This window comes from Dasypus novemcinctus, chromosome 6, assembly GCF_030445035.2.
Source record: "Dasypus novemcinctus isolate mDasNov1 chromosome 6, mDasNov1.1.hap2, whole genome shotgun sequence".
In the NCBI taxonomy this organism is placed as follows: Eukaryota; Metazoa; Chordata; class Mammalia; order Cingulata; family Dasypodidae; genus Dasypus; species Dasypus novemcinctus.
In genome coordinates, this window is record NC_080678.1 from 49,220,193 (window position 1) to 49,244,346 (window position 24,154).

Consider the following 24,154-nt stretch of genomic DNA (forward strand, 5'->3'; position numbering starts at 1 on the left):
GACCCTTAAAGCTAGAATATCCACTCACATACCAAACTGAACCCTTAAAAGTAAGTTGTGAAAGCTAAAGTTCAGTATAGATAATTGCTCATGAGTTCCCACACCTTTGGCTGCTCCTGATTCTCTTTTACTTTCTCTCATCTTACAGGCACCCAACTCAAGGCCAAATTCTAGTCCCAATGAATTTGGTAAGGCCCGTTCTGCCTTCTGAAATCCTGGACCTCAACATTTCTTAACATGTTACAGCTTTGTTAGCACTTCCAGCTGTGGCCTAAAGACAGATGCCCAAATTTTAGTCAGGTAACATGTTAGCATCCTAGGTATCTGGTGTGTTTTGATGCTATTGTATAAGGTATTGACTTTTTTCCCCCAAAGATTTATTTATTTATTTATTTCTCTCCTCTTCCCACCGCCCCCCCCCCCCCCCCCCCGTCTGCTTTCTGTGTCCATTCGCTGTGTGTTCTTCTGTGTCTGCTTGTATTCTTGTCAGTGGCTCGGGAATCTGTGTCTCTTTTTGTTGCATCATCTTGTTGTGTCAGCTCTCCTGGGCAGGCTGCACTTTCTTTCGTGCTGGGCAGCTCTCTTTACAGGGTGCACTCCTTGCACGTGGGGCTCCCCTATGTGGGGGCCACCCCTGCATGGCGTGCCACTCCTTGCGCGCATCAGCACTGCACGTGGGCCAGCTCCACACGGGTAAAGGAAGTCCTGGGTTTGAACTGCGGGCCTTCCATGTGGTAGGCAGATGCTCTATCTGTTGAGCCAAGTCTACTTCCCTGACTTTTTAATTTCATTTTTCTACTTGTTTGTAGCTATTACAGAGACACACCTTTTTTTTTTTTTTTTTTGTGGTACCTGGGCCGGGTATTGAACCCAGGACCTCATGTGTGAGAAGCCAGCACTCAACCACTGAGCCACATGGGCTCCCCTGAGTTGGTTTTTTAGTTTGTTGTTTGTTCTTTTGTTTTTAGGACATACCCAGAACTGAACCCGGGATTTCCCATATGGGAAGCAGGTGCTCAAATGGTTGAGCCACATCTGCTCCCAAGACATGCATTTTTAACAAATCTAGAGACCCTCTTAAATTCACTCATTAACTCTAATTATCTGGGAAGCAGATTTGGCTCAATGGATAGAAAGCAGACAAATGGGGCAGGGAGGGAGAGAGAAAATAAATTAAAAAAAAAATTAAATTAAAAAAAAACAAAAAACCCTCTAATTATCTGTTGGTTTATGTAGATTTCATATGTATACAATCATGACATTTGCAAAGGTGAGTTTTTCTCCTTTATTATCAATCTCTCTCTCTCTCTTTTTTTATCTTGCCTTATTGTACTAGCTAGGACTTCGGGAAAAAACTTGAATACAGCTAGTGATAGTGGATATCTTGTTTTCCTGAGCTGAGGGGGAAAACATTTGATATTTTGTGACCAAATAAGATGTTAGCAGTGGGTTTTTTGGTAAATACCTTCTATCATTTTGAGGAAATTCTCTTCTATTCCTAGTTTGCTGACATTTATTATTATGATTATAATAATAATTATTATAGGCTCATCAAGACAAAAAAGCAAAAGAGGAAAGAACTACTCCCATAGGAAGGCAACGAGGTAGAGGGGGGGAGTGAAATTCAGACCCCACCAGGGCTCTTAATAGAACTGAACACCAGGCACTCTTTGTCAGGCTAGGCAACCTTCTCTTGGTACCCTTATCCTACCTTCTGGGCCACCCCTCCCTTGCCCAGGCTATAAAACAAATTTACTATAGACTGCAGACTGGAGAGGGGCCTTCTGTGCTGATGCAACCCATGAAGATAAAGCTTCTCACTGTACTGGTGTTTCCAGTACAGAGCAAGGAGACTAGGATTCTAGTTTTTATAAGGGAGGAAAAGTAAAAGATTGGAGTTTTATTTGAATAAACAGTTTCCTTAAAAAAAAAAAAAAGTTTCTAGTTTCAGAGGGACTGGGGTTCTCAGCAGACTAATAAGACAGACACTCAGTTACAGAAAATGTAGAAAAAGACTTAGAAATGGGGCACATCACCAGCAAGCATGGCCTGATGGAGGGCCCCAAAGATCAGCTTGGGAAGGATACCTCAATCTCAGCACTGTGGACATTTTGGGTGGGATAATTCTTTGTCGTGGAGAGCTATTATTTCACAGCATTCCTGGTTTCTATGCACTGGATATGCCAGTAGCACCCACCTCCAGTTACGGCCATCAAAAATCTTTCCAGACATATCCCTTGTGTGGGAGCAAACTCACCAGATGGGGAACCACTGGCCTAGGACCACTGACCTTCTCGTGTCAGGGTCAGGCTTGAGTCTATCTAGGAGGCAGGCAGGCAAACAGTTTGAGCTGCCGCTGGGAGGAGAGGTCAGGGTGGAGGCTGGAGCGTTCCATCACACACATGTTCATTCTTATGGGCATCTGGGCTTACGGCTGTTTAAAAATTTCCCATTTCCTCCTTTTCTTTTCCTTATTTGGCAAATTTGTTGTCAGCCCTATGTGACAGGGGAGGTTGTTTTTCTGACTGTTACTTTCAGGAGGAGATCCTCTCCTGTTCATTCAATCTGTGCGGACTTCCGGCAGGAAATGGCGCTCAAAGAAAGTTTTGAATAAAAGGAAAATGCTGGTTTGGTCAGTGGAAAGAGGAAGTTGTTGCCTTGCCTTATACTGCGTAGAAGAAAGTAAGAGGCGGAGAGAACAGTCACTTAAGAGTAGTGGGAGGAGCAGAAGGGAGTGGGCTGGGAGTGGAGGGGGTGAGGGGAGGCCTAAGGAGCTGAAGGAGGCAAGCAAGCCAGCGGCTAGAAGACCTTGACCCCCTGGTGGGGCTGGCGGGATCCGGCGAGGGTGATGCAGGGTGATGGCGTTGTGAATAGGAGCAGGGTCAGACAGTACCAATAAGTCAAGGCTGTTGGAGTTTGCTAAGGATACTGTTTTGTAGTATATGTTATACTATTCTAAAATCTCTCTATTTAAATGAATACAGCTTTCTCTACATATATTAAAGGCTTATGCTCACACTGCAAAATTCCCTTAAATAAGTAAGAAAGAGAAAGAAAAAACAAACGTGGCAGAATGTTAACAGCTGGTGAATCGGATGAAGGGTAGTAAGACTATTCATTGTATTCTTCTTATAACTTTGCTGTAAGTTTGAAAATTTTCAAAACGAAAGTTTGGTGTGTGTGAGGAAGAAAACCAACTTTTCAACTCTGTGACGTTCAGGGCTGGATGGGCCATCACAAATACATACATGGATATGTGGCACGCCCTCTCAATTTGTTCTCTGCAATGCAGCATAGGAATGGCCGGCACTCTTGTGACAGGAGTGATTTCTCATCGTGGATTTATGATTTCTTAGATTCTGTAAGTTCAACATGGAATTGTCAGATTTTTCATGATTTGGACCCAAATTTTCTCACAAGGCAGAGGTAACTCTTATAGTTTTCACATTCACTCATTCATTCAATAAGCATTTCTTGAACACCTACTGTGTACAGGGCTATGTGTTAAATATTATGGGAAAGATAAAAATGAATCAGACTTTCTACACTTAATCTTGTAATTTGGCATAAATTAAAAATCTTGGACATGGTGGCAGAAGTGCAAGAGGGCAAATGGAAATACGCAAGGCCTTAAAAAGTCTATGCTTGTTATAAACACTGGCCTTACAGCTTTAATATTGGCCAGCAGAAGTCACAGGGCCAACCCCAAAATCTTGGGGCAAAGAAGAACCCTGCCTAAAGTGAGGCATTGATCTGGATGCAGGGAGGAGTGAAGAACTGATGCAAAAGAAGACAAATGTCTTGTGGTTATATCATGCTTTGGATACTACATTTTTAAGAGGAAGATCTTTAGTTTAGTACTAAAATAACCTGACAAAGGTTTTAAAAAATAGCTCTATATACAAGAATATCATTACTCATCCCTTGAAATATCCACTTTCTAGAATTGGGAAAGAAAGCATGAGATTAAACTCAGAGTTTAGGAATATCTAGAGCTAATGGTAATAGGAAATACATTGCCCATTTAAATTTTTTTTTAGGAGGTGCCAGGGATCGTACATGGAAAGCAGGTGCTCAGCCACTTGAGCTATATCTGCTCCCCCATTAAATTTTTAAATTTTTATTTGTCTTTTTTTCCCCCATTTAATTTTTTAGACCTACTTGGGGCTGAATGTAGACTACATTTCCCGTTGATATTTTGGACTTCTGGTTCCTGTACTATTTCTTCTTCTCAGTGGCAACCAGCCCCCTTAACATCCTGGCATCTCCGTGCTTTTTCTTTCTCCCCAACAAAACCTACTCTGCAGGAAGAATCTGGCAAACTCATTCACAGTGGCTCCTAAGTGACTGATAAGAATTGAAATCTGCCTTCAGGATCGCGTGTATCTGAACAGGAATGAAAGAAGGAATGGCTCTAAAATGGAGAAACTTCACATAGCAGTGAGTAGGGGTAGATGCGAAGGGGATGGGGGAGCTGGGAACTACTAGTTTGAGGACCTTGGACTCACATTCTGTAAGACTGTTACATTTTTTCCTGGACAAACTGCTTGGGTTTGTAGGCAAGGGCGTATTCGCAGGGAAAACTGAGAGCATAGCTTTAATTGGGTATTTAATCCAAATAATATTAAAATATATGTTTGAACAAATCAATTGTATGTAATAAAATTTTTATAGCACAATGGTTCTCATTCCTACTGAGTTTCATAGTTACAGTTGGAGAAACACGTCAATAAATATAGCAGGCATTAGGAAGAACTTTCTGAACTGTGTCAAGGTTAATAATAAGTAAAATGTTATAAGTAGAGACGGGGCAGCAACAGCTGCGCAACATTCTTGGAAGCAAGGAGTTTGATAGCTTGAAGTTAGACACTGAGCTCAGTTTTTGCTGCAACGTTGGGTGACCAGAGAATCCTTATACTACTTATAAGGAAAAGTACGTTTCTTTTATAAAATACAACTGCTTTGCATTCTAAATCAGATATATGTGCCTGGAAAATCAAGGGCATGTGGAACAATGCTGGAAGAAGAAACAGATCAAACCTATGAGAACGTCCTGGCTGAGCTTCAGTCTTTTGAGCTGCCCATTGAAGCTACATTAAGGTAGGACTCATTTATATTCTATTGCTTCTTCTTTAGTGGTGAGAAGATAGTTCTTTTCAGTTCTTCTTATACTTTCCTCTAAGACAAAAGAAAAAATATTATTGAAAAACAATTCTGCATCTACCTAATCTCAATGTTTTCTTACCCTTAGAGAGATTACAATAAATAAACAATCTGCTTTTTTTTAACATTATGTTTGTTTCCTGATTCATCACCAGAAGTTTAATAATGACTTTCAAATAATCAAAAAGGGCCTCATGCCATCTCCATTTATATGAGGTTTCAATTGTTTTCTCTACAGTATCACTTAGTGAAAAACTTCCATAACAACCAGACATACCAATGAAACCAATTTATATCTGGGTGGATATGAGATGGAGAAAAAAATGTAGAATGTTTATTTGCATTGTTGCTGCTCTCTTGGGTATATGATAACCTCGCAGCCAATTTATTTCTACATAAGATTTTAAAATGGTTTCTTTGGTAATATGGGTGTTAATTTGCATATTTTAAGACAACAGGATTAAAACAAAAGACCATTTATCTTTGTGTTAAAAGGGCAGCTTTTAAAATTTAATTCTAATGGCCTGTATCTGACACCTATCTGTGAGGGAATGGGATGGCAATCACTGCATTGCCTGGTGGCTAGGAGTAGTCTAAAGGGAAATGAGAGAAAGGACATAGGTGTGTGTATATACATATATATATAATTATCTTTTTTAAAAAGATACGTAGATCACACAAAATGTTACATTAAAAAATATGAGGTTCCTATATACCCCACTCCCCACACCCCCCACTCCTCCCACATAACTTCTTTCATTAGTGTGGTACATTGAGTGAATTTGATAGTACATTTTGGAGCACTGCTACACAGCATGGATTATAGTTTATGTTGTAGTTTACCCACTCTCACAGTCCATTCAGTGGCTTATGGCAGGATATATAATGTCCTGCATCTGTCCCTGCAATATCATTGAGTACTGTCACCGCTGCTGCAATCACTGCTTCTGAATCTCAGCCTCCAACCCTTGACCTCCCCCATCTTTCCCCTGGTCTCACAACCTGGCCAACATCTATAAACTTCCTTCTTCCTTGGAACAATTCTCTGAGCTAGTTTGGCTCTGGTGCTGGGCCTGACTTACTGCCTTGGTTCTTGGATCTTCTCTACCTTCTGTTCTCAGGACAAATATCTCCTATACCAAATCTTGTACCTGATCTTCCTAAAGAAAAAAATCACTTTAGATCCGGCTATCACAGTACTCTCCCAGCACCACCCACAAGAGTGGAGACTGCGTAAGTATCTTCCCCAGCTGCTGCCCTGTAGCCTGGAGTGCCCACTGTCAGTTTCATGTTTGGGTTATTTAAGAAGGGGTGAGAGCACTCTTTTCCAAAGGCCACGGTTAAAACACACAAATATTATTTTGGAGGACAGAGTAGAGTTAGAGAACTCCTAACAAGCTTTTACTGGGACGATATTAGCCAAAATTAGTTTTCCTAAGCTGATGATTTAATCATTTGATTAGATGAAGACTTCTTAGGTTGGCATTTGATGCTTTTCTACACATACTTGTGCAGGTCAGTTGATATTCCAATGTCAACTCTCTGTTCCATTGCTCTGATGGAACCCTTCAGTTCATGTGGCCTAATACAAGGATTGGGAAATAAAGCAACTTCCATTTTGGTCAGACTAGACTGTCTACTATTTGATAATATGCCCTGAGATTTTCTTCCGCCTAATATTCATAGTTCTCTTCCTATATTACTCTTACCTCTTACCTCTGCCTGCCAAAATCTTACCCATTTTGCAAGGAACCACTCAAATGCTTTCTTTGAAGAAATCTTCCTGATCTCCCAACCAGTTGTGAGCACTCCCACCTTTGAAGCCCCGAAGAATCCAGCGTATTTATTCTCCCTCACTTGGATCAGTGTGTGTGTGTGTGTGTGTGTGTGTGTGTGTGTGCTGAGTTATAGCTATTTCAAGCTGGAGATTCTTGAAGGCAGGGCTTGTGTCTGACTTATATCTTAGTATCCTCTGCAGAATTTTCCACATTGCCTGGCACTTGTTGAACAAATGGTGAACTTATGAGGCAAAAGAAAGGAGGCAGTCCTGAGAGAATATGTCATTTCAGCGAAGAAGAGGAGGTAGAAGTATTTTAAGAACTACAAGGGATGCGGATGTGGCTGGGAAGCAGATGTGGCTCAAGTGACCAGGCTTCTGCCTACCACATGGGAGGTCCATGGTTCGGTTCCTGGTGCCTCCTAAAGTGAGCTGGTGTGATGGGCAGGCATGACAAGCCGACACAAAAAATGACATAAGAAGAAAAACATAATGAGAGACACAACAAAGCAGGAAACAGAGGTTCCTGGTGCCTGCTAAAAGAGGATGAGCAGGACAGTGAGCTGGCGTGATGGGCAGGTGTGGCGACAAGATGATGCAACAAGAGACACGAGGAAAACACAATGAGAGACACAACAAGGCAGGGAGCGGAGGTGGAGACAATTAGGCATTTCTTCCCACATCTGAGGTCCCGAGTTTGGTTCCCAAAAAAGAGCAAATGCAAAACAATGAAGGGATGGGGAGAAATAAATAAATAAAATAAATCTAAAACAAACAAACAAATAAAAACTATAAGCCTAAGGGCAGAGAAGGTGGAAAATGGGTTTGGCTGGAGGCAGCATTGACTGGCAGGGCTACAAAGGCCCTGCCATGAGACCCTACAAGGGCCAGCGAGGGGATGGGTTTGGGTATTGAGAAGATGGGGCAGAGAATACAAGAAACATTCCCAGGGGAAGCCCTGCACTTGGGAATTGAGGTAGAGAGAACATTGGAAAGTTCTATTCATTTTTCCCTTTCATAGAAGAAAGGTATAGCTTCAACAGATATTTTCTGGTGTTAAATCCTAAACTCTATCAACTTGTCTCCCCACCCACCTTGCTTTTAAGGTAGGGAATCTGAAGTGTCTGTGTCCCAACAGTGCCAGGTAGGGTTTGCCTCTCTAGCACATGAGCTCAGAGAGCCAGGGACTTGGGACTCAGAGATGGTCTCTACCAATGTTGTTTAAGGGGGACTCAATAGCTCATCTTTCAAGAGCACCCAAGCCTTCCTGGCACTCACCTGCATTCATCATCTGGGAGACTGAGTCTCTTCTATCTGTGGTGTCATGAGGGTGATGCTGAGACCAAGAGAGTCGGAGGTTGTCATTGGCCTTGTAGTCTCTTCGACCCTTCCCAGGCTGCATTCCTCCACTTCCTCACTGCTTGGCTGCTCCCCAAGCAAGCTTTCCCTAGATGGCCCAGTCTGTCTCCTGCCTGACTCCCCACAAAGGGCCCTTGGGTCAACTCTTTTGGTCTTCATTTTGTTTGTGTGGAAAAGTAGACAGGAATCAGATTATTCTGCGGTCTTGTGCTTGTTTTCATTCTATATGTGTAAATGTAGCATTGCCCATAGTAGTAGCAGGTGTGGAGCAGAGTTTTAGGAGAAAGCTGAAACACTCTATAGTTTATGTGTGTTGCCAATGCAACATCCATAAAACACATTTCTGGCAGCTATAAATATTGAATTGGAATACCATCTCATGCCCACTAGAATGGCTACTGTTTAAAAAAATGGAAAATAACAAGTGTTGGAAAGGATGTGGAGAAATAGGAACCCTCATACATTGTTGGTGGGAATGTAAAATGGGGCAGCTGCTGTGGCGATTCCTCAGAAAGTTAAATATAGAATTACCACATGACTCAACAATCCCACTTCTGGGTATATACCCAAAGAATTGAAAGCAGGCACTCAAACAAATGTTTATACACCAGTGTTTATAATGGCATTATTCACAATTGCCAAAAGATTGGAAACAACTTGTGGCCATCACAGGTGAATGGATAAAATGTGATATATCAAAACAGTGGACTATTACTCAGAAGTAAAAATGAATTAAGTTTTCATGCATGCTACAACATGGATGAATCTTGAAGACATCATGTTGAGTGAAATAAGCCAGACACAAAAGGACAAATACTGTAAGATCTCACTTGTACGAAATAAGAAGAATAGGCAGATTCATAGAGTCAGAAACTAGAATACCGGTTACCAGGAGCTTGGGGGAGGAGAGGAATGGGGCGTAAATATTTAATCAGTACAGAGTTTCTGTGTGGGGTAATGGAAAAATTTTGGCAATGGGTGATGAATGCATAACTTTGGAGTATAATTAACACCATTGAATTGCATATTTGAAAAGAGATACAGAGGGATATTTCAGGTTGTATATAAGTTACCACCACATCAATAAAAAACCCACCTAGAACTGTACAACACAAAGAGCAAACCCTCCTGTAGATAGTGGGCTAATGCTAATAGTATAATTATAATAATATTGTTTCATTCAATTGTAACAAAGATACCATATAAATGCAAAATGTTAATAATAGGGGCAACTGTGTAGGAGAGAGGGATTTATGGGCACTGCACTTTCTGCATGATTGTTCTGTAAGCAGACAACTGCTCTAATGGAAAAAAAAAATATATATATATATATATTGATTTGGGGAATAAAATTCTAGGGTGGAAAAGTGGAATTTGGTATTAGCTACATGCAGGTGGTGATTGAACTTAAGAAAAAGGGAGGAATTTAAAAAGCAAAATGCTCTGGGCATTCAAAATCTCCTGACTGACAAAAATATTAATAGGCTCAAACTCACTAGCAGGAGGGGTCTGGAATTAGTTTTGCTGCCCTGACCTTATTGCCTTGGGCATCATTATTTTTATCATGTTGCAACCATATGCTAATTTCCAGTGGATTTTCTCATTCTGCTCATGTTTCCTGTTTTCCCTCCCATCCTCAAGATCCCATTTGGTCTGGATATGACTCCTTGCCAGCTTCTTCCTCTCGAGGGTGTGCCTGTCCTTGGTAGGCTTATGGGCTGTCCAGAGTCACACTAAAGCAGGGATTTTTAACCAGTGGTCTGTGGGCTTGAATTGAAATTGAAAAAAACATGATTCTTGTGGGGATATGTTGATGTAGGTGTGATAAATTTATTAAATAATACGCAGTATAACGTGGACTTAGTAAGGGGTCTGTGGTTTTCACCTGACTAGCAAAGGGTCTGTGGACCAAAAAATGTTAAGAACCACTGCACTAAAGGAAACCACAATTCTAGTTTCAGCCTGACTAGCATTACCAACCTCCTTGACTAAGGATGGTCAATAGGTCTCAGCTAGCATATCAATGCCAATGGATTCACAGTAGTTGCCTAAATCCTGAGGTTGAGGATGATTCTGATCAATTAGCGATGGCTGCTGAGGTCTCAGGATAGCAAGTCTGAACTGATTTGGGCTTAGAAATCACAGCCTATCTTGTCACTATAGCTGAGATGAAGAAATCATGCATACATGGTAGAGAACTGCTAAGTGGAATTTAGAGGGAGGTAGAGAGAGAGGGTGTATCCAAGGAAGGCCCTGCAGAAGGCTGGGAAAAATAGGAGGAAAGGGAATTGTACCAGATGACGTACCAGAAGAAATTTTTGTAATTGTTTTCCGATAACATAATTGTTTTACGGTTGTATTCACAGACTCTCTTGGGCTCTTTTCCAAAAGCTGACTATGAAGCTTTACCAGTTTAACAGCAAACAGGATATTATACCTCTTTGACTTGAATGTTTTTAGGAATGAAGATAACATGCTTTTAGAAAAGGACAGAAAACATTGGGGAAAAAAAAAACAACACAAAACTAAACTATGTATACTATAAAATTTTAGGATGGCATCCTAAGAAAATATGAAACTGGTCAAATTCAGATGTAGATATTCTAGAGTGCTTTTGCTGTTTATATTTTTAGGAATGTAGTGATCACATTCCATTAAGCTTATTGAGTAAGATTGAAGGTCTAGATTTGAATCTGGTTGCAATACATTAGATGTATGAGTTCAGCCTCAGCTGCTGAAACTATAAAATGGAAACTATAATAAAACCTACTTGAAATGGTTAGTATATATGAAGTGCTTAGACAATGTCTGCCTGGCATATAGTAAAGGTTTGATAAATATTAATTATTATCATTATTGTGGTTAATTTATATTGAGATATATATTCCAGTAGAATTTAATAAATATATTCTTTAAATCCTTGAAGTAAACCAGCACATGCAACATCTTGAAATCCTGAGCAAATGGGAAATATTGAGTAATATAAATTTTATTTTGGCTGTATAACCAGGACAGAGAGATATCCTTTATCATATTTACTAGTGCTTTTTTATACTAATGCAATATCATGACCTTATATAATCTCTAATGATGGTGAGTATAGTGTATATAAAATGGAATCCAGTGAAACTGTTCAGACATAAATGCAGGTCCAACCATGCCTGGTGCCTGCTATGTCAGCAGTGGGATCCCTGATGCTGGTGGGCTGAGTAGTATCCACATTTTTGCTGGGCATTTAAATGATGCCATTAACTGTTTAATCTTCAGGGTAACACTAGAGAAATATTTTTTTTAAAATTTATGTTTGGAAACCAAGTATTTCAACCAGGGGGACAGTTTTGTTTATATACTGGTTAAGAAAATGAATTCTGGAGCCAGAACCTGGGTTCAAATTTTACCTCTATTATTAATAATATAGCTGTTGAAAGGATTTACATAAATTAGGCATGAAATTTATTTAATGTTACCACGTACATAGCAAATACTCATTTACTCATTCACTCACTCAGTAAATAAATATACTGCATTTGCAATGTGCCAGGCAGTGTTCCAGGTGCTTGAGATAAAGCACCTTGAAAATCCCTATACACAGGAAGCGTATATGTTAGTGAGGGGAGTCAGAAATAAACAACAACAAAAAAGTGGTAATACTGCTATGAAAAAATAACAAAACTGGGTGAGGGATGGGAAGGGCCACAGATGTTATGTTACAAAGTGGCCAGGGAGTAAATTTTGGGTATTATTATCAATATCATTATTTCATTTCATTACACTTGTTACATTTCTAAGCCCCTTTTGCAGGGAGAAGAGAAAGAAAAACAGGACAAATGAGAGGAGAGGGACAAAGAGCAGTAAGGGAAAGCTAAGTGGGGAAAAGAGAGTACATCGAACAAGATGAAGAATAAGAAAACCAATGATGAAGAGAAAGGAAGTGAGAGGAGAGAGGAAAAAGTCGGTGGTGCAAGCTGGGATGGAGGCAGGGGTGGGATAATGAAGGAGCGATGGAGCTCAGAGAAAATAATATACTCTTGGATTGCTCAGGGGACTTTAAAGTTTTAGATTTGGAATGAACAAGCTCATGGTGCTTTCGGACAGTGTTCTGAGGGCAGGACAAGCTATATAATTTGTGGGACCCAATGCAAAATAAAAAATGTAGATATTAAGATTCTCAAGCTGGGGATAGCAGAGCATTAAACCAAGCACAACTGCACAGGTCACACGTCCCTGAGCCAGCCCCGTCTGAGGGCTTTAGCACTGAGCCTGGCACACAGCAGGTAGTCAATAAAAGTAATTGTTGAATGAACAGAGCCTGATGCCAAGTACTTTTGAACTCCTCTGAGGACTGGCCCATATTTCAGAGAAACTGATTTTATTTGGCTTCAGTTTCACATTTCCTGCTATTGTTCTCTACCACGGGGTCCAGATCTTTATGGAACAGCAGATTCCTGAATAGGGTGGTTTTGCTGTAGGAATCCTCAGAGCTGGCGGCGTGCTCTTGCTTTGTTCCTGTTCTCTCGAACTTACTGTGTCTGGCCACTTGGGGTCACTACACTAGGAAGGTGGGACTGGAAGAGCTTTCACTGTGCACACTGGGAATTACTGGCTAAAAGGCAGAGGGAAGGGCTAGCTTTTTGGAGTCAATATATAAAGACTGCCTATACTTTATCCTGGGATACAGTTCTGCAGTTATATAACAAGGGCTCTGAAACTCTTTAAGAAACATTTGAATGGTATTGTCTAAGTTTTAAAAATAAAACTTAAAGTATATCATTCATACATGCACATACATAAACAATAAGTGTATTAAAAAAGTTCACAATGTATATACAGGTCTTCCCATACATCACTCCACTACCAACACCTTGCATTATTGTGAAATATTTGCTACAAACTATGAAAGAGCATCGTCAAAATATTACCACTAACTATAGCTCATATCTTATATTTGGTGTATTTTCCCCCAACCTACCTGATTATCAATACTTTGTATTAGTATTATATATTTGTTATAGTTCATGAGAGAATGTTCTCATGTTTGTTCTGTTAACCACAGTCTATCTTCCAGCACAGGATTCACTGTTTTATACAGTCTCATGCTTTGTACAATCCATTCAAAGTGTACACTCAGCGGCTTTCTTTTTTTTTCACAGATTTGTATTGTCATCACCTCAGTCAATTTTGGAACATTTTCATTATTCTAAAAGGAAAAATCCCATGTCCTCATATATCCCCTTATTGTTGTTCCTTAGAATTGAAAAATCTTCATTGCCATTGCTGCAAAAATATTACAATATTACTGTTGACTATCATCCATAATTTATGTTAGTTGTAATTTTCTTGTGTATCACCATATTCTTAACATTTTGTAAAAGAACATTGTTATATTTATCCTATTAATGACAATCTTCATCCACCACTGAAAGCACTATGTTATATATTCCCTAGATTATTCTCTAGCTTCTGATATTAACTAAGTCTTAAGATGAGAAAGATCAGATGGCTGCATAGGGTTCCAAGGGGGTGAGGTGGGAATCCTTTTGTAGAGATATAACCTATCTCATGAAACATCTTTTACAACATTAAGCTTAATATCAGAATTATTTGAATGTGGATTATTCATTTAACAAATATTGAGTACTTACTATGTGCAAGGCATGGGCTAGGCAGTGAACAATTCAAACACTGTGCCTGACTCAAGTGGCAGTGCCTGGAGGTGGAGACAGACTCAACGATTTGTTTACTGCCACGACATGCGGCCCAAAAGATGAGCACTGCTGTCCCAAGACAACAAAGACGCATTTGACTTACAAATGCATCAACTAGAGGCTCACTGAAGTGGATCAGAAACCAAGATTCTAACACAAAGACATGTTCCTGTTTCCCCTTCAGCAATTTCAGGAAGCAAATTTCAGGCAGTTTTCACTCACTTTACCTTCAGAAATAATGAGCCAGGTTAGGTTCAGGTTCAGAGCACCCCCATACATAATCAGAATATTTTGTTAATGATGAAGAGTACATTTATGTATCTGGTTTTAATTTTTATTTTATCAAAGAGGAAGCTAAGTGCTGGGTTACCTGCTTTAATATTAATAAATGCCTGATAATCAGTTTCCAGCCCAATGTTGACTGAGTTCTGGGCTAAACATTTTATATATATATATAAAATCTCCTTTAATCCCCACACAACTTGGTGAGCTAGGGACTGTTTAGCTTCTAATTCACACTTGAAGAAACTCAGGTTTAGACAAGTTAACCTACCTGCTGGATGCTCAACACCCAGTTAGAGGTAAGTTGGAATTTAAACCCAAGCAGTTAAATGGCAGATCAGTGCAGCAGTACGCTACTGAGAGAGACCCTCCTTCTGAGGGAGGGGCTTTCCCAAGACAGGCTATTTCTGGACAAATGGTTCAAAGTATAAGGTGTTGATGGGTAAGAGTTTTTTCACAGGTAAGTCCTTACATTGCTGGTTGGTTTCATACTGGGCACAGAGTCTATCTCCTGCCCTGCCAGTCCTCCTGGTGTGTTTTCCCTCTTCCAGAAGTCCTGAAGAGAGATTATGGATGGATCTCTGGAAGTCAATATCTACTGCCAGAAAAGTAACTCCACATGCATGTATGTGCTCTACTACCCCCAATTGTCTCAGACCAGACTGATTAAATAATGTATTCCTTTGGTAAAACAACATTGGAACATTCCTCTTGGGTGACTTTTTTTATTAACTGGAAAAACAGGAACTGGTGAATAGCTCTGTTTACTTCCCAGCTTCTCCAGCTCACTTGCTCACCAGCTGTGTGGCCTTGGTCAAGTGACTTAACCTCTCTTAGCTTCAGCTTCTTCAAATTAAATGGGGGATAATACTTACCCCACAGGGGTGTGGTAAAGATTAAATGAGATAATGGAAAATGGCTTAGTAAATAGTATTCAATTAAAAGCTATTATGGTTTTCATTTTTACCTATAGCTGACCTTTATTCTGGGGTCTTTTAGAACTCTATCACTTTAGAAAATGCTTTTGGGGGGCATATTTATGTACTTATTATATCTATGTCTATGATTAAAATCCACAGTTAGCTATTTAGGACCTTTTAGCTTTAAATTCTTAACAAAAACCTTCAGGTTCTGGAACTCTCAGAAGAAATAGAGGGAACCTGCAAAAGCTGTTTCAGGAGAAGTGGTGAATGGACTTCCTTCTATCTTGACTTGAACTGTGGGGAAGATACTGCTGCTTATGTTGAGGTAATCTCTAAGGGCAGGTGTTGAAATGGGCCTGGTGTGAAGAGTGACTGAGCAGGGCTGGCTTCCCATAGCAGGGGCTTTTGGCCCTGGGTTTGAATAAATGGTGTCGGGACTGGTGAAGAGAAGGGGAAAGGACAGAGTATGGGTAATGAATGTTCAGGATAATGTCCTAGCCGGAAATAGCTGCCAAACAGGAAGCTGGCCTGGGCCATGCCCTCATCTCCTCACCTTACTTTATTTTTCTGAACAATGAATTCTGGTTATGCACATTGACGGAGCCATTTCCTGCAGAAAGAACTGGCTTTCTAGTCTCTTTGTGGAAGGGTATAGGATTTGTCCTCATTTCGCATGTTATGATTTCAGATTCAATTTTTGAAAGGTTAATTTTCCCCTCTCAAGAGATGAATCTGCAATTAGGTTGTGCTAACACCAGGAGGTGCTAGTGGCTCCTCAGTAATTAGAGAGGGAGCTAGTTAAGGAAAAAAAAATCTGTTTTTTCACAACTCAATAGAGAAAAATTGCATGAGGGGCAAAAACACTGTGTGGTCTAGGTACAGAGATTAGGCTTGATCTAAGGATAAATTCATGAATCACTAGAGGAATGAATGAACTTCATATCCTCTGGCAAAAGTCCATAAATGTTCTTTCTTGCATAGAGCTCTTGATAATAGTAGTTGCTGTACCTTGCTGAAGGCTGCCAATGTACCATACCAGAAATGGGTTGGCTTTTATAATAGGAATTTATTAGGGTAAAAGCTTACAGTTCCAAGGCTGTGAAAATGTCCAGATCAAGACATTCTCTTTTTTTTTTTTTTAAGATTTTATTTATTTATTTATTTCTCTCCCCTTCCCCCCTACCCCGGTTGTCTGTTCCCTGCATCCACCCACTGGGTCTTCCTTGTCCGCCCCTGTGGCCGCCAGCGGCACGGAAATCTGTGTTTCTTCCTGTTGCGTCATCTTGTTGTGTCAGCTCTCCATGTGTGTGGCACCACTCCTGGGCAGGCTGCACTTTCTTTCACGCTGGGTGGCTCTCCTTATGGGGTGAACTCCTTGTGCGTGGGGCTCCCCTACACGGGGACACCCCAGAGTGGCACGGCAATCTTTGTGCGCATCAGCACTGCGCATGGCCAGCTCCACACGGGTCAAGGAGGCCCGGGGTTTGAACCGCGGAGCTCCCATGTGGTAGACGGACGCCCTAACCACTGGGCCAAGTCCACTTCCCAAGACACTCTCAAGAGATGCTTTCTCACCAAGTTGTAGCTGTGGGCCATCAGGCTCCTGGTGCTATTGTCTCAAGTTGCTTTCTCTTGGAGCTCAGCTGTGGACAATCTAGCATATGGCAGGGCATAATGGCGTCCTGCTTCTTTCTCCCCTCTCCTCCAGGACTGTGGCTAGTTCTGCTTCGGGTTGCTCTGTCTGTGGTTACTCTATGTCGATGCAGCTTTCTCGGTGACCTTTGGCTTTTTAGACCTTTTTTACAATGGACTCTGGTAAGAGGATTAAGACCCATCCTGAATGAGGTAGGTCACATCCTGAGATCCTAGTTACTATTGAGTCCACATCCACAGGAATGGATTAACTTTAAGAACATACTTTTCTGGGGTCCTTCAAACCATCACAGGGGGCATCAGGGAATTTGGGGTTAACATTCTTTGCTAGTGCTTTAGACATCTATGAAGGCACATTACAGGACATTATATTTAATGTCAATATATAAAGAGCAAGTTTGAAGAAACTAACGTATCATTTGATATTATTTGAATTCCTAATTGCTACTAATTATAGATGAATCAAACTCCCACCTTATGCTTAGACCTATTTGGAATGCTCCTTTCTAACTCATCCTGAATCCTTTCCAATGGCTTGAGAGCTTCAGCATTGTTTGGTTTCAAAGTCCTCCAGCTTTCTCTCAGCCATTTGTAGAATTGCAGAATTCTATGAGGAACTACAGGAAGTTGCAAGATCTAAAAAGGAAGGAAGGAAGGAAGGGAGGAAGGAAGAAAGAAGGTAATCTCTGAACTCAAGGACCTTAACATGGTGTGACAGTATTGGTGGACTTATAAAGATATATATATATTTTTTTAAGATTTATTTTTATTTATTTCACTCCCCTCCCTCCCAGTTGTCTGTAGGCTGCATTTTCTTTTGCGCTGGGCGGCTCTCCTTACCGGACGCACTCGTTGGGCGTGGGGCTCCCCTACGCAGGGGACACCCCCGCGTGGCTCCGCACTCCTTGCGTGCATCAGCACTGCGCATGGGCCAGCTCTGCACGGGTCAAGGAGGCCCGGGTTTTAACCGCTGACCTCCCATGTGGTAGACGGAAGCCCTAACCACTGGGCCAAGTCCGCTTCCCTTAAGAGGTATTCTGTGTCTGCATATTCGGACAATACAAGGAAATGGGATTTGCCATTCACTAGTAGTTTTAAGCTACTGATTTTGCCATAGTTACAGCAGCATTAGAAAACTAATATAATATGGAACAGAAATATAAGGTAGACACTAGTATTATAATCATTGTCATTTACAGATGGGGAAACTGTTATTTGGAGAGATTCAGTTCTTGCCCAAAGTCAGGCAGCTGTGAAGTGAAGGAACCCAGAATTGAGGATGTCTGTCTTCAGAGTGCATGCTCTAACTATTAGGCAATACTGCCTCCCGGGATTCTTGAGGGGAGGAGGCTGGAGGTACGAGGTTTCAAGTAAAAAGCTCACTCAAGTGGGTGAGTTTTACAGCTGGATAGTAAAGAGCTTGGTTGACTGGAAGTAAAATTCAGAGCCTTAGATTAATGGAGGCCAGTGACTTGGTGCCCCTTAGGCAAGGTTTCCAGTTTGTTCCTGATTAATCTTCCTCTTTTGCTGCTTTGATCATGACAAACTGGTTTACTCAATGTCTTACAAGCATCATCAAACAGGGCTCATTTCTACACTGTACGTTTGCCCAAGTCCCCCCGAATCTCTTTCCTACCTCACTTCTTTGACGTCCTTTCCAAGATCTTCCACACTTCCGCTGAGCAGCCTCCCACTTCCACCCCAGCCCACAGAGACTACAAAAAATTGGGTTCAGGGATTTTGGCATGAAATCGCACATCACCCTGGGCCTCTCTGGTATTTTTCCATAAAATGTCTTTGAATTTCTCTTCATTTAGTTTTTCTGAAGTTTATAATTTACTTCTAAATCGACTGGCCTCTGTGAACTTCCTGAGAGCAGCTGTAGGGATCCATCCAGTGCTGGTCCTCATGCTCATCGCTAGGATCTTCTTGGTTCTTTTCTAAAATTAATCTTGCTACCACAGACAATTTTGCTTTCCTTAAATGCACGTTTTCCTTCCTCTCACTTTCCATCACCCAGAGAACATCAGGCCCCCTTGTAAAAAGTTGTCATAGCTTTTATTACAGATTTGGGGATGTGTGATTATTTGATTGTCCACCTCCCTCATTACTGCGGTATCCCCAGTGCGCAGCAGTCTGGCACACAGAATGCAAGAATATTTGTCAAAGCCAAAAGGCCAGTCACCAGAGGACACCCAGGGGTAAGTCGCGGGCCCATGCAGTGCCCTCGGCAAGTCTCTGCTCTCCGCCCCCGGCAGCGCCCTCGCCTCTGGAAGTTGCGCGCCCCCGTGCCGCGCCCGCGCCTCCTCCCCCGGCGCGCCCCGGGCCCCGCCTGCCCGGGCCCCGCCCCCTCCCCGCCCCTTGCCCCGCCCCGCCGCGCGCTCGCGCCGCAGCCCGCTCGCCGCCGCCGTCCGCCCGGGCGCCGCACCGCGCCGGCTGCTCAGCTAAGATGGCGGAGAGCGGCGAGGGGCTGGGCACCGTCCCGGAGCACGAGCGGATCCTGCAGGAGATCGAGAGCACCGACACAGCCTGCGTGGGGCCCACCCTCCGGTAAAGCGCTCATCCTCCCTAACCTTCGGGCCGTCCCCGCCGGTTGGGGCGAGGGGCGTCCGCCGCCAGCCGCGCGCCGAGCGGCACGACAGGTGGTGCGCGCGGCGCTCCCCGGGCCCCCGCGGGAGGCTGCGTCTGTCGGCGCCGCAGCTCCGCGGTCCGCCCTGGCGGTGCGAGCGGTCGCCGCGTGGCGGGTGCGTGGGCAGCCGCGGCGCCCTGCCGCGGCCTCCCGCCCCGCTTCTGGTCCGCGTCGGCGCGGAGGGCGGCTTAGCCGAGGGTGCGCTGGGGGCGAAGGTTCCTCGAGGCGCGCGCGGGTGGAAGCCCTGGCGCCTTGGGCTGCCGCGGGCGTGGGAGAATTGAAATTGAGCGCGGGGCGCCGGCCGGCACCTTCATCCCCCCCGCGCAACCCGAGTGAACGAGAAGGGAGCGTGGGCTGGAGGGCAGGAGCTGATGATGCTCAGAAACACGCTGCTGGGGCCGTGGGCTCACCCGGCAAGCCTCTCGGGAGGCAGGGGGCGTTTTGACTTATTTACGGACGTTTCATTAATTTTTCATTGATCTTTTCCATCTGTTTTAAAAAGGATCTCCACCCACGCTCTTTAGGAATACAGTACTAGGTAATGAATATTCCATGCCAGCCAGAATACCTGCTATCCTAATATTAATAGAGCATTAGCCAGGGACCGTATTGATCCATTACATTAGGTGAGGCACTCTCTTTAAGAACAAGTCCCTTTTAAATGTAAGATTTTATTTTTTTAGTAGTGATGGTAATAAAAAGTGAAGTTATGATTCATTTAGTCAGGGAGCTTGAAACTGATTGTGCTTTATCCTTAGTATTTTCTTCAGGCTACACTTCCTAGGATGGAGCGCATATGATGGGTGGACCTGTGGATGTAGTATAAAACGAAGCCAGTTCAATCTATATCGCAAATCCACCTTGCCCTGGTTTTGCACTAGTCCTGCCGTTGATGAAGGGTGCGGTCATGGGCAAAACCGTTTAACTTTTCTGGGTCTTGGTTTCCTTATTTGCAAAATGGGGAGGGGAGTGTTTAGATGTCCCCAAAGCCCAGAATGATAGGGACTTTGCCTATTTGTTGACTTCTATCCAACACTAAGTACGTGGTAGCCACGAGGTAAATTTTTGTCACCTGAAGTTCGTGCTATGATACGGTAATGTGTAATTAGTGCATTTCCTTAATTGCTCCGCATAATTACCTCATTTCATAAAACTCTGAACATGGGGTAGTGAATGTGGACATCATAGATTAAAAGGAAGCTTTGTCTTTCTCACTGCATGGTGATACTAAAACAGTGCAATGTGTGGTTTAGTTATCAGACAAGTCCAGTTTTGAAACTAGTGTTCTTATGAAGGAGATGCTTCTTTTTGGGAAATTATGCAAGGCAACATCCTTGAAAAAAAGTTGAAATCAACTGAGACTTGGAAGAAAATTTTCAAATACATTGAGAGACTTTTGGGACACTCTTAAACAATATGTGTGTTCACTGTGTTATCATTCTGTTTTCTTTTGCCAGGCAGTTGTGTCAGCTGTTCCCTTTGTTGAAAGTTTAGCAAACTCCAGTGACTTCTACCTATCCTATGCAGATAGATGTCATGTTTCATTTACAAGCAGACTCCACACATACATATAAGGCTCTGCTAGCAGTCTTTTCTCTTGAACCCTAAGCTCTCACTACTTTTCTTAGGTTTCATTGAGCACAGTGCTAATATTACATTTTTAAAAACCTTTTATTATGGAAAAATTTAAACGTGTAAAAAAGTAAATTAGTGTAATGAATCACGAGGAACCTGTCATCTAGCTTCGAGTCCATTCCTGGCCAATCTTGTTTGACTTTTTTTTCCCTGTCCACTCTTCTTCATCCTGCATTATTTTGTAGCAAATCCAAGGCATCACTTCATCCATAAATATTTAAGAATTCATGTTAATTTTTGTTGCTGTTTCCTAATTATCTTTTAGCTAGCCTATAGGCTTATGTTAATACCATTTCTTTCTCAGTGGCAGACTTTTTTCAGTCTCAACTTTTAGATTCATTTTTTTTTGTCAAATCTGGCTTCCTCGGGGTTATGTGTAGTATGTACCTAATACTCCTTTTCCATGTTACTTTGCTATTCCTCTTTTTATATTTGTTTTTTCATTCAGCTACTTTTTTTGCTTACCTGCTTACTGTTGCAGCTACCCTTTTGCTGCTAGGACCCTGTATTACCCCATGAAAGAAGCCTGAGTCTAAATTTCCTGAGGATATTCTGATTGGCTCAAAAATCACAGAGCTTTAGTGATGTCTTGATTATCACAATCAACTTTAGGGGCCCGTAAAGGGGGAAATACAAGGTAAGGCAGGAGAGGATATAGTAAAATATGAAATCGAATTTGTCAGAGGTGGTTGTGAGTTTTGGGGACTGGGACATGTGAAAACTAATTGGTATTTCTGGTTAGGCATAGAGGCTATAAATGGAGGGAATGATTGATTTTTATGGTCTCAATAAAAAACTTAATGTAGTGTAGCTACAAGAAAAGTTCAGTTGGTGTTTTTCTAAGATGATAAAAGTAAAAATAATCAGTAACAGGATGTACAAAGACAAGATTATTTTGGGAGTTCATGCTTAGGGAATTTGAATCACTGTTCATTAAGCTTGACGTGACTTCAAATAATTAGGATCTGAACTAGTTGGTCCTCTTTTTCTATTCCCTGTTCAAGGCAGCAGTACCACCATCCACCCAGTTGCTAAAGCCAAAAGCCTGGGCATCATCTTGAGTCCTTCCCCTTATCCCCCACAAACCAGTCAGTTAACAAGTCCTATTGATTTACTTTCTAAATAACAACTCTTAGATTTCTCTTTCTCTCTTTGTAAGCATGGGGTAGGCAATCTGGTCTTTAGGTTTCCTATGATGAGGTAAGTTCATCTTGTTGTACAGTTGATAACTATGTATATATGTGTGTATATTAGTCAGTTATGTATATCTCCTTATAGTCTCATTACCCACTCACATTCCCCTTCCCCCCAGAGGCTACCATTCTTCTGTGTTTGATTTTTATCCAACACTAATCTGATCATGATATGCAGTTCTTAAAATGGGGGAACAAAGTTCTTCTCTTGCCCTTAGTTTGAAGTATAAACTTAAATGAGTTTTATAGTTTCATGATCTGACTCTTGATTACTTCTTCAACCTTTATCTTTCACCACTTACCTACCTTGCATTCTATGCTGTAGTCATAATAAAATTTTTTCAGTTCCTTAAACACACCACGTTTTCTCTTATTGCTGGGCTCACAGTGCTATTTCTTCTGCCTGAAACCCTCATTCTGGCACCCCCATCCCCAACCAAACATACCAAAACCCAACCCTGGCCGGCTGCACTTTGGTGTATTAGACATTATGTCTTGGAAGCCTTCGTGAGCCTTGCCTAGTCTGGATTGATTCATGTGCTTCTGGTACAATTCACACTTCTGTAACAAATAGCACCCTAACACTGTGTATAGTTGTCTACTTGTTTTTCTGGGTTCTTCTTTGGATAGACCATGTAAGGGCAGGGAAAAAGAATGCCTGGCTGATTGTATCCTGAAGTTCAGCACAGGAATGTGCCTAGAATAGAAGTTCAGTAAATGGAGATACCTGGTCCAGATGCCCCAAAGAAAGCAAAGGAGAAAAGATGCATACTTCTCATTCATGTAACCTACCTACACAGTACCTTGTATCTTAGCATGTTGCGGAGTGGGTTGATTACATTTCTTTTTCTCTTGATTCTGTTGTGATACCTCAATACTATTTTTCATTCTCTCCATGGATGAACTCAGTACTACTTTCCATTCTCTTCATAGATGATTCACTGATTAGTGTACATGGAAACATACTGAAATGGTAACAAACATGAATTTGAGAAACTTAATGTATAAAAAAGATAAAAATATATAAATTAAGGAGCTGATACTTGTTTTCATAAAGGGAAACATTCATTTATAAAACTAAATTACTCCTCCATAAAATATTTGTGTAAGTAATTTATGACTTTGAGATAGTTGTAGGGTTTGTTTCTGGAGGGTACAAATGACATTTTTTTTTTTAAGATTTATTTTTTTATTTATTTCTCTTCCCTTCCCCCCTGTTGTCTGTTCTCTGTGTCCATTTTTTGCTGTGTGTTCTTCTTTGTCCGCTTCTGTTATTGTCAGCGGCACGGGAGTCTGTGTCTTTTTTTGTTGCGTCATCTTGTTGCGTCAGCTCTCCGTGTGTGAAGTACCATTCCTGGGCAGGCTGAACTTTCTTTCCCGCTGTGTGGGTCTCCTTATGGGGCACACTCCTTGCGCGAGGGGCTCCCCTACGGTGGGGACACCCCTGTGTGGCATGGCACTCCTTGCGCGCATCAGCACTGCCGTGGGCCAGCTCCACACGGGTCAAGGAGGCCCCGGGGTTTGAACCAAGGACTTCCCATGTGGTAGACGGACGCCCTATCCATTGGGCCAAGTCCGCTTCCCTAAATGACATTATTTTATTTTAAAATTACTTTTTTTCTGATAAGTAATATTCACTCAGTGTAGAAAACCTGGAAAAAGAAAAGTTAAAAGGCAATAAAACACCAAAACATTCATGACCCGGAGGTAATTTACTATTAAGATTTTGGTGGATTTCTTTTTAGCCTTTTATCTGTGTATGCTCTTGTCCACTTGTGCATGCACATGCGTACTCAAACGTGTGATTATCCCTGATGTATCAGCTGATTTTTTTC

The 24,154-nt window shown here is 41.9% G+C and overlaps 1 protein-coding gene across 2 annotated transcripts in view; it reads left to right on the top strand.

The window, feature by feature from the left end:
• The first annotated feature begins 19,231 nt into the window (after positions 1-19,231).
• The window catches only part of EXOC6 (exocyst complex component 6), a 209,937-nt gene continuing 205,014 nt past the window's right edge, over positions 19,232-24,154 (top strand). For both annotated transcript variants that reach the window (XM_058298780.1, XM_058298781.1), the window contains exon 1: positions 19,232-19,412. In XM_058298780.1, coding sequence (XP_058154763.1) covers positions 19,312-19,412 — 101 coding nt within the window. In that variant the 5' untranslated portion in view covers positions 19,232-19,311. The remainder of the gene's footprint in view (positions 19,413-24,154) is intronic.